The sequence below is a fragment of the Haliotis rufescens genome, unplaced genomic scaffold, assembly GCF_023055435.1.
Source record: "Haliotis rufescens isolate VD_foot unplaced genomic scaffold, xgHalRufe1.0.p SCAF_9, whole genome shotgun sequence".
In the NCBI taxonomy this organism is placed as follows: Eukaryota; Metazoa; Mollusca; class Gastropoda; order Lepetellida; family Haliotidae; genus Haliotis; species Haliotis rufescens.
This window is the reverse complement of record NW_025964383.1, coordinates 759,857-770,266: the sequence shown is the minus strand read 5'-3', so window position 1 is coordinate 770,266 and position 10,410 is coordinate 759,857. Positions and strand designations below refer to the sequence as shown.

The following is a 10,410-nucleotide window of genomic DNA, read 5'->3' as shown; positions in this document are numbered from 1 at the left end:
TTTCCAAATCAGAAATTTTTATTTCACAAATATGCACATTTGATTGAGCAGTAGAGAAAGTTGCTGAAAGCCGACACAGTGGAAGCAAGAGGCCAGTCAAATAAGGCATTTTGGCAGTGCAAGATACATCACCCTGAACCAGGTGTGTGGACACCCTGCATGCCCCCCTCCAACCCAGGTGGAACCACTGTTACCTCAACCTAACCCTCAACAGCTGGGCACAAGCCAGGCATTATGCTGAATAACAGAGGACTATAGGTACACACAAAAGGTGTTCTCTGTCCTGGTTTGGAGATCAGGCTACTGACCATTCTTATTTTATACAGAAGAAGAATTCTCAAACATGATTCTAAATGTTAATTCTGTAAACTCTCAGGAGTATTGTATGAATGTTCCACCCCCTATATACACCGTCTGTATACTAACAGGTCTACTCCTGGTGGTTCTCTGGCTTATGCCAGGGATCCACCTGGGCGAGGGACATGAGAATACCTACTGGTGCCTGATTTGGAATGTAATGCAATTTATACAAAATACCAAAATGCTTCAAACGATGATATACATGTATAAAAAGATAGCACATTGATATTTTGATGACATCATAAAAATATGCTTAAAATTATCAAAATGTATTGGCAAGTCCAAAATCTCTTTAGAAGTAGAGGTATATGCAAAGTTGATAAAATAAATAGCAAAATAATGGCATGGATACAAAACTGACCAGAAGTGGGTTATATGGGTGAATATCACTAACTAAAGCTACAATAATATCAACATAGGAGTACAATACTGTCAACTGTTCTGAGCACTACAACACGGCAGGAAGACAGTCATCAGGTCCCGCCTACAGCAGGTGAGATACATGGGTAGGCCACATTATGCCACAACCAAATGTTAAGGCTGTCAATGGTACATGAAACTGCAATATTCAGGTTCATGCTTGACTGAAGATGAGACCTGATGACATGTCAGTCAATGGCACCTCTATAAGTAGTTGAGGGCTGAGCTCTACAACGCAATTGTTTGGCATGATATTAGTTGTGGCGGACTACTAGCAACAGCACTTACTAAACCATGTAGTCACTACCGTAACAGCACTGTACATATGTTATAGCTAAGCACCTTCTGGGCACGTATCTCTCACCCCACCATCATGTAACAGTCATGGAACCACGATTGTCTCTCCAACGCCATCTCCGACATTTGGAAAAGGCCACTTGTAATGTGAAAAAAGCAAGGAGTGGATGTAACTAGTTACACTAACTTGATATATCCATTCTACATGTCCCCAGGTTACACATCTACTGAGATGTTATAGATGAAAGATATTCAGATAAAATATGCTTTCTTTGAGCAAATGTAAAGCCAGAAGGATTTTTAGACTCTTTCCATTATGGTTTTAAGAACCTTTAATTGCAATAATGAATCAGGGACCTTTAAGTAGAAAATGGTATTGTCCAGAATTATGACACTCTTGACGTTTGGTGTACAAATTCTGGCAACATTGAGCCCAAAAGATAGCAAATAAAAAAAATATATATATCAACATCATTACAGGTGAAAGAGAAAAAGTGTCATGTTGTAAAGAAACATGAGAATATATATTGTACAAAATACCGCATGAAAATATGTAAAACAAAAAATAAGCTAAGTAGAATAGGGATGCATGTAGAGCTTATGCACCTCCAGTGAAAATGCTTGATTGCTAGTTAGGCCTGCTATGAACTACCTAACACCCTATCTTGGTCCCTGCCTGCTCCATAGAGTCACGTCAGTGGCTACACAAGCTTCTCAAGATGCACAATAGGAAAAACAGCACAAACAGATGTAGATTCAGCTTGATGATGGAGCTTTCATTATCCCTACCACAGTTCAAAGCATTATATGCCAATAGACAGGATTACCACAAGGACAGTTACTGCATGATCTGATGAACAATTGCGAAACATCTTGAGAAAGCTCCTCTGAGTCGTGTAGGTGGGTGGCTCCAGGGAGTAGAACACCTACGCACAGAAAACCTTCTATTGAGGAAGTTCCTGCTCCAGTAAGTCAGATCCAGGAGTAAGTCACTGTTGTCTAAAAATACTAGGGGTCACATGACATGGTCAATTTGTTCATTAGGGAATGCAACCCATTAGAAACCCTTCCACTGACAGTGAGCATGTTGACATCACCAAGGTAACCTGCAGGCCAGGGAAAGCGTTTCTGTCTAAGGTGATCTGACTCAACAGAACAGGCCTTCCACACAAGCTTTGGGCAGTCCCACATGAAACTGGACACTCTAGAGGTGATCACCCCGAATCATAAGCTACCCTTCTCCTTATCCACAAAAGACTACCTTGCCAGACTGCTGTCTGTGCCTGCCCACCTATGTTTCACCATCAAAGACAAATGAACACAGGAGGACAGCAATGGAAGGTTTTCTGCAGTACAGCTATGTCTATACAATGCACTGGTTTATCATAATGCTGCCAACATTGCAAAAGGTGAACCCAAAGTGATCCCTAAATTGTGATAACTTGAAATGAACATAACATTGGATTTCAGACCACTGCATGATGTAGATCTAGTACACACTGTCTTACTGGCTACTACTACTGCTACCTTCAAGCACAATCAGCTGGAACACCCATATCTTAATACCGTTCAAGACATCAATGGCACAATTTCATATCACTTTGGACACAAGCATCATAAGTAATATTAAACACTAACATAGACATGTTAGTGACTTGTTGAAAGACACAACCCAAGCACAGTGGTGTAGAGACCTGACATTAGCCAGAGGTTAGTGGATAACCACACCTTAATACAAATGTTAGGGAGTTCTTAACGTCAACATACTTGATTAGCAACAGTATGGCACTGACACGTAGTGGCAATAACTAGAATCCACTCATTGTAATGGTTGTAAATCTGTACCATTGGTAGATTGAGCAGGTACATCAAACCTGATGTTGTCCATGCTGCTGGTTTTTAGAATTGAGCTCAACAACCTTTGTTATGAAACAAAAACAGAATAAGCATCAAAACCGACATATTAAGCAATATCAGCAATTATCATCAGCAGAGCTAGACATATGTAATACAGGATGATGTACATGAATATTATTCAAGAATACTGGAGGCACGAAACAGCTGGTACAGTGGTGTCACCGCAGTCAAGAACGACCGCCTGTGAAGTTGTGATAGCAGCTACGGTCACAGTAGTCAAATATGCTTCATTAATTATATGAAGAGATGGATTGAATTAAAAGTCACACTAACCAAAGCTGCACAAAAATATGGCCACATTGTGATAACTTCCTCCCTCCTTTCTAGTCCAGTAAATGCTTCAATGGAACAATGTTGCAGCCAGGCCACAGCAGAAACTTCCCTACAGAAATCACAAGCAGCTAGTGTAGATGCTGACTTCCAAGCATGTTGTGTTGATGACCATCCCTCTTCCCTCGAAAGACTAGATGATTCTTATGTGATGAAATAGATTGGTTGCTCATAAACCTGGCTGCAGCACTGAAGGTAGAGATGACACAGAATTCCTGACAAAGCCATTTATTTGTTCTCTGCTGGAGCTTCTTCAGTCTTTTCTTCCTTTTTCTCCTCAGTATTTTCTTCTTTCTTATCCTCAGTCTTCTCCTCCTCCTTGATCTCATCTCCCTTCTTCTCCTCCTCCTTGTTTTCCTCCTCCTTCTCTCCATCTTCCTTCTTGAGATCATCATCTCCCTTGTCTTCCTTGATCTCTCCATTCTCCTTCGGCTTCTCTTCATCTCCCTCCTTCTCCTCCTCCTTCTTCTCGTCCTCCTTGTTTGCTTCCTCATCTCCTCCAGCATTGGGGCCCTTATACTTCTTGGACTTCTTGATGAAGCCTCCCTCTATCATGCTGTAGGCCATATCAGTCAAGGTCTCCTTTGTCTCTCGTGGAGTGATGCCCAGGACATCCTTCATCTGCAACACACGAGAAGGTACACTTACTTCAGAAACCATCATCTTACCCAAATGGAGTTTTCCTTCTTCCTTGTTTTATGTTGCTGTCAGCAACGTTCCAGCTATATCCCAGGTGCTTGTACATAACCAGGTCTGGTCTTACAGAGAGCATTAATACCACATGAATTGCCTGGCATGTAAAGTGAACACATAGTATAGAAGAGTTTACACTCACAGTATTCAGACACTTTATAGGTGGCTGCATTGGCAGCCATTTAGAATTATCAGTCTGTTTTTCAAACTAAAACTGAGAGCTTTAGTGCTCATTTTAAAATTTACAAAGTGAAAAACATATACTTTTTTGCAGCCAGATATAGATTTTTCAATGTTTATTTGCCCTGAACTCTTACAGAAGAGTAGTTTCAGTAGAATGTATACAGACAGATGGAATTTAGTTTCAGTAGAATGTACACAGACAGACAGATTGGGAGAGTAGTTTCAGTGGAATACAAACAGACAGATTGGGAGAGTAGTTTCAGTGGAATGCAGACAGGCAGATTGGGAGAGTAGTTTCAGTAGAATGCAGACAGACAGATTTGGAGAGTAGTTTCAGTGGAATGCAGACAGACCGATTGGGAGAGTAGTTTCAGTGGAATGCTTACAGACAGATTGGGAGAGGAGTTTTAGTGGAATGCATACAGACAGATTGGGATAGTAGTTTTAGTGGAATGCAGACAGACCGAATGGGAGGAGTTTCAGTGGAATGCAGACGGACAGATTGGGAGAGTAGTTTCATTGGAATGCAGACAGACAGATTGGGAGAGTAGTTTTAGTGGAATGCATACAGACAGTTTGGGAGAGTAGTTTTAGTGGAATGCAGACAGACAGATTGGGAGAGTTGTTTTAGTGGAATGCAGACAGACAGATTGGGAGAGTAGTTTTAGTGGAATGCAGACAGACAGATTGGGAGAGTAGTTTCAGTGGAATGCTTACAGACAGATTGGGAGAGTAGTTTTAGTGGAATGCAGACAGACAGATTGGGAGAGTAGTTTTAGTGGAATGCAGACAGACAGATTGGGAGAGTAGTTTTAGTGGAATGCAGACAGACAGATTGGGAGAGTAGTTTTAGTGGAATGCAGACAGACAGATTGGGAGAGTAGTTTTAGTGGAATGCAGACAGACAGATTGGGAGAGTAGTTTCAGTGGAATGCATACAGACAGATTGGGAGAGTAGTTTTAGTGGAATGCAGACAGACAGATTGGGAGAGTAGTTTCAGTGGAATGCTTACAGACAGATTGGGAGAGTAGTTTCAGTGGAATGCATACAGACAGATTGGGAGAGTAGTTTTAGTGGAATGCAGACAGACAGATTGGGAGAGTAGTTTCAGTGGAATGCAGACAGACAGATTGGGAGAGTAATTTTAGTGGAATGCAGACATACAGATTGGGAGAGTAGTTTCAGTGGAATGCAGACAGACAGATTGGGAGAGTAGTTTCAGTGGAATGCAGACAGACAGATTGGGAGAGTAGTTTCAGTGGAATGCATACAGACAGATTGGGAGAGTAGTTTCAGTGGAATGCTTACAGACAGATTGGGAGAGTAGTTTTAGTGGAATGCAGACAGACAGATTGGGAGAGTAGTTTCAGTGGAATGCAGACAGACAGATTGGGAGAGTAGTTTCAGTGGAATGCAGACAGACAGACAGATGGGCCAAGGCTCACTTCGATTTGTTGTCTTAATGTTGGGTGGCTAGAAATGCCAGAAGGTTTTTCTATGAAAACAGGGCTTACCCTTGTATTGTCAAACTTGTAGACCTTGTTGACATTGGGTAGAATCATCTTGATGGTCTTGTCAAATAGGCTAGTCATCCACAGTGCAAAATAGGGGCAGTTCATGGTGGGAACGTTGTAACCTGTACACACAATCCACACGTTACAAACACTGCCAGAGTCACACAACATCACTAACCTACCACTTCCACAGAAAATACTACCATGCTTTAGGGATACACTATAATGCTTCATATCACTCTTCTGAGTACACTAACTGAACGCACAGCTATGCAGGATGACAGTTACATTACTTCATTATGAAGCTGGCATAAACTTGTTGCTTGGTGAAGTTATGATGCTTACAGTAGGAACTACAAATTACAAAGTGAAGGACTGAGCTTAAAGATGTGTTTGTTTACTACTTGGTACTGATACTCTAACAGTGTACATGCATACCATTTCCTGCAAAGTCAGTTACGAAACAACTTTCATACAACAACAAAGATAAAACAAATAAGCAGTTTTGAGTGCTGTGATAAACATAACATTCACTTCAGACATGCAGACATGGATCATGCAAACTTTAAATGATTTCAAGCAGACATTACACACTCTAAACTAATATAAAGACATATCAACAATAACTGTTTCACAATCACCTGCACTGTGACAGTCAATCTTTGTAACTTGGATGTTTCACTTATTGTTAGTCCTCTAACAACCTGTTTATCTCTGATACTGTGAAGGACTGAGGTCAGGGCATCCTTCACTATGCTAATGGTGATTGTATGGCCTACGAGTTCTTGCGGTGACAAAATGTTTTGCACTGACTTATTTCAGCAATATAGTGAGTGAGTATGGTTTTACGCTGCTTTTAGCAATATTACAGCAATATCACAGCGGGGGACACCAGAAATGGGCTTCACACATTGTACCCATGTCGGGAATATTTCAGCAATATAACAGTGGGAACATGAAGTATTTCAACTTTGTTTCCATGATCAGAATCAGTACTCTTTGATACGACAAGGGGGCGCTTTAATCATTGCATCATACTTAAGAAATATATGACGGGTAGGAATTGTTTATTGTAGAATAAAACATTGCAAGGAGAATAAACTTCGACCACAATTCGTTTATTTCTTATATGAGATATCAATATTATGTTCAGCCTAAAAAAACGTGATAAAACGTCCAAGCTTTAAATAATACTAGTATTTAAATAATGATGACTCCCTGAATAGAATCCGACCTCGGAAATGTCGAACAAGTCCATATTATGAACAGGGGAGGGGGGGAGGGATAAATTTGGTGTTTCCCAGATATTCTTACAATATGTAGTCGTTTTTCTGCACCTTTTCTCCCAAAACCAATTGTCATATCTCTCCAACTTTTGGATGCGATTGTTCGGCCCTTGCATTTATCTTACATTGCCCAGCTACGTCTACGAGGAACAACTCACTAGACACCTCCCTCTCAAAAATAATGTTCAATTTCATCAAGTTGCAAGCGCATGTTTAATCTCTATAAATGATGTCATGATAGAACAATGTTTTAATTGTGAAATAAACCATGCTCCGTTCTTCATTGTTCTTTGCGATTTATCCCATAGCTATCTTATATATATATACATGTATATATAGGTTTGTTCATTTGCACTCAGCAATATTCCAGCTGTTTGAAGGCGGTCTGTAAATAATCGGGTCTGGACAAGACAATCCAGTGATTGATATAATGATTACTTATCTGTGGTAATCCTGCATAAACTCACCTTGGCTATCAAATTTGTTGGACAAAATTAGAGCCATTTCTTTAAACCACATGTTCTGAGCATAACAAATGTGCCGTCCACCTGCACAAAACATGCAAGCAAACATACAAATAATCATGCAAGTCAATACAAAGCAGAAAGCAACAAGTAACTGTTAATGAAACCACTAGCATTGTCCAAGCCCCTTGCGGACGAGGTGGCCTGGCCAGTTCTGTATCAGACTTGCAAACAGCTGCACAGAATACATTGCTTGAAACCAGCAAACCTAACTCAAGGTGGAAACGTGATAAAAAGCATCCTATTAGTATTAATACTGTCATGTCATTACTTGTTTATTATGCTCCATGGAAACTGTTTGCAAATCTTCAATACAATACAACGCACCACAACACAATACAACGCAACACAACACAATTAAACACAAACAAGGTTGGAATAACATCTGTAAAGGACAAAAGAAAAATCAGTCTTGCTTTATGTGCCTTCCACTGTAACTGTGAATATTGTGAACAGACATTAAACAATTCACCCAAATTATCAGTGCTTTGTAAATTATCAGAAAGAATCCTACAATTTCTTCCTGAAGATGTACCACAGGGTTTTACATGAAGCAGAAATGTGCATCCAGTAAGCACAAACGAATAGAATGGACATAGAAAAATAACATATAGTGCATCCTCAGGGACACATAAGTAATACTCATTGTACCAAATTCTTGACACGAAATATAAAGGTGCTGTAATTAAAGTAATTATCAAATCTTACAGTACACTACACAACACCAGTTGATTACCACCAAACAGGACCCACCTTTTTCCTGTAAGGGCCTTGCAATTACTTATTGTAGGTTCCCTGGACCCCTAGCTATGTGGGGCAAGTAAAACCCTGTGTACAGTCAATGTTGTGGTAAGTGACAGGGAGTAGCTTCAAGGAGAGTTGTGGTGGTTATTTGTTAAAAGTAGTAAACTGAAAAAACTGCAATCTAAATACAAATGACAAACATTTGACACATACATGCAGCACACAAGACATCATCATGAGCACATGCTTGACACAGTGACATGCTGCCAGTGTTCAGTCCAGCCTGCGGAAACATCACCTTGAGGTTTGAACTCTTTAGCAAGAGCCTGCGCCATTTCTTTCATCCACATGTTAACATTAACAGCAAGGTGACGATGTCCTACAAAGAATCATTATGTGTTAACAGAATCAGTATGTTGACTGCCAATAACTGTAACAGCTGAGATGTCCTGAAGCCAAAATCACAGATCAGTCTTGCATGTTTACACTGCTATAGGGAACATAATGAGCTGGGAACAATGAAGGGCCTTGCAGACAGACCATCATCTGGAAATTGGAGTTTTGCTTAAAATTCACCTTCTGAAAAATAGCCTAAAAAAGGAAACCACATATAATAAATAACAGTTTCAATTATGGTATGTATCTCAATAAACCAATGTTACCTTATTACCAAGTCATTCACTGACAGGGAAACATGATCCATATCTAAAGTCAGTATTTCCATCGGAGATTACATTCCAATTCTCTTTGCAATCTATTTCCTCAAAGTTAAACATACAGTTTATCACAATGAGCAAATATAATTGGTTCACATTATCTGCCCAAGTCATTCCAAGCTTCACCTCTTTTCGAGCGAGTTCGGTTTAATACCAGTTTTTAGCAATATTCCAGCAACAGATCATGACAGGGCACCCTTTAATGAATCGAACCCAGGCCTTTGGCGAAACAAGCTAATGCTATAACCACTTGGCTACCCCACCGCCCCCAGTTCTCAAAGAACCATCCTTATTAGCAAATGTGACCTATAATATTTTTAAGTAGTTTCTTTTTGCACATGACTTTGCAATGATAATCACACCCCAACTTGGTTGTCATACTGGCACTCACCTGCAGCCTCAGGGGTGACCATGGCCTTGATGTGGGCGGTAGCAACATCCCGCACATCCACCACCGGGAAGTTCAGCTTGGGAACAACGGGCATGGCACGCTCCATTAGGCGCTTGACAACCTGCAAATACCAGTTACATTCCTTGATTAGACAAAGGAATACTGTAGACCTGACATCACATGCCAACATTACGGACACACCTACAAGCAGAATGTATGATCCTATGGCCTGATTGTTGCTACACTGTCACCAAGTAGGCAATAGCCTGAAAGCTTCTGTAACCTTCTGCAGATTAGTCTTCTGCCAAGACTTACATTTGTAATGAGCATCACAACCATCCATGTAAAACACCTACCTCCATACTGGTGCACTGTGATCCATGAAGAACTGGGCCCATTACATAGGCAGGGTTCACAACTGCTAGTTCAATCTTGTCCGAGTCTGCAAACAGGAGACGGAAAGCGTCATTTCAACATATTCATGACAGCCTGAAAGCTCCTATAATCTGTTTTTATTCAATGCATGTATATACATATTCATTCTTCAGTAAGCAATAAGGGGTGCATATCTACTAGGCTCCAGGAAGCCGAGGGACAGCATATGCAGAGATGCCAACCCACAATTGAACCAAATAGGAATGTCTGGGATAATTGGCACTGAATAGAAGTAATTTCATAGAACAATTCCTAACAATCATTAGCATGTCTGACTGCATGGTTTTAATGACAATAAATGATTGCATGCAATTAATTTGACCATACAAACTCAAAATCCATAAACCTTCCCATCATGAGGTTAAACAAGTGACTATTTGTTGATGATTAGTGAGTGAGTGAGTGAGTGAGTGAGTGAGTGAGTGAGTGAGTGAGGTTTAACACCGCTTTTAACAGTATTCCAGTTATATCAGCTTAATGTGTCAGCTTAATGTGGGAGGAAAGCCTGAAGTGATGCAGGTCTTAGACGTTTACCACTTCGGTGAAACCCACGAGCACGGGTATGGTGCTGACAAACCTAGAAACATAATCTAGGCGAA

The 10,410-nt window shown here is 40.4% G+C and overlaps 1 protein-coding gene across 2 annotated transcripts in view; it reads right to left on the bottom strand.

Moving 5' to 3' along the window:
• LOC124152647 (phenylacetaldehyde reductase-like) overlaps positions 1-10,410 on the bottom strand; it is a 37,816-nt gene continuing 27,406 nt past the window's right edge. Inside the window, exons 5-9 of one of the 2 annotated variants that reach the window (XM_046525652.2) lie at positions 9,733-9,818; positions 9,377-9,497; positions 8,568-8,648; positions 5,716-5,837; positions 1-3,945 (exon numbers count right to left, since the gene is read on the bottom strand). In XM_046525652.2, the coding sequence (XP_046381608.1) occupies positions 3,553-3,945; positions 5,716-5,837; positions 8,568-8,648; positions 9,377-9,497; positions 9,733-9,818 (803 nt within the window). In that variant the 3' untranslated portion in view covers positions 1-3,552. Of the gene's footprint in view, positions 3,946-5,715; positions 5,838-7,468; positions 7,550-8,567; positions 8,649-9,376; positions 9,498-9,732; positions 9,819-10,410 lie in introns of both variants that reach the window. The other variant, XM_046525653.2, reaches the window with a different exon arrangement.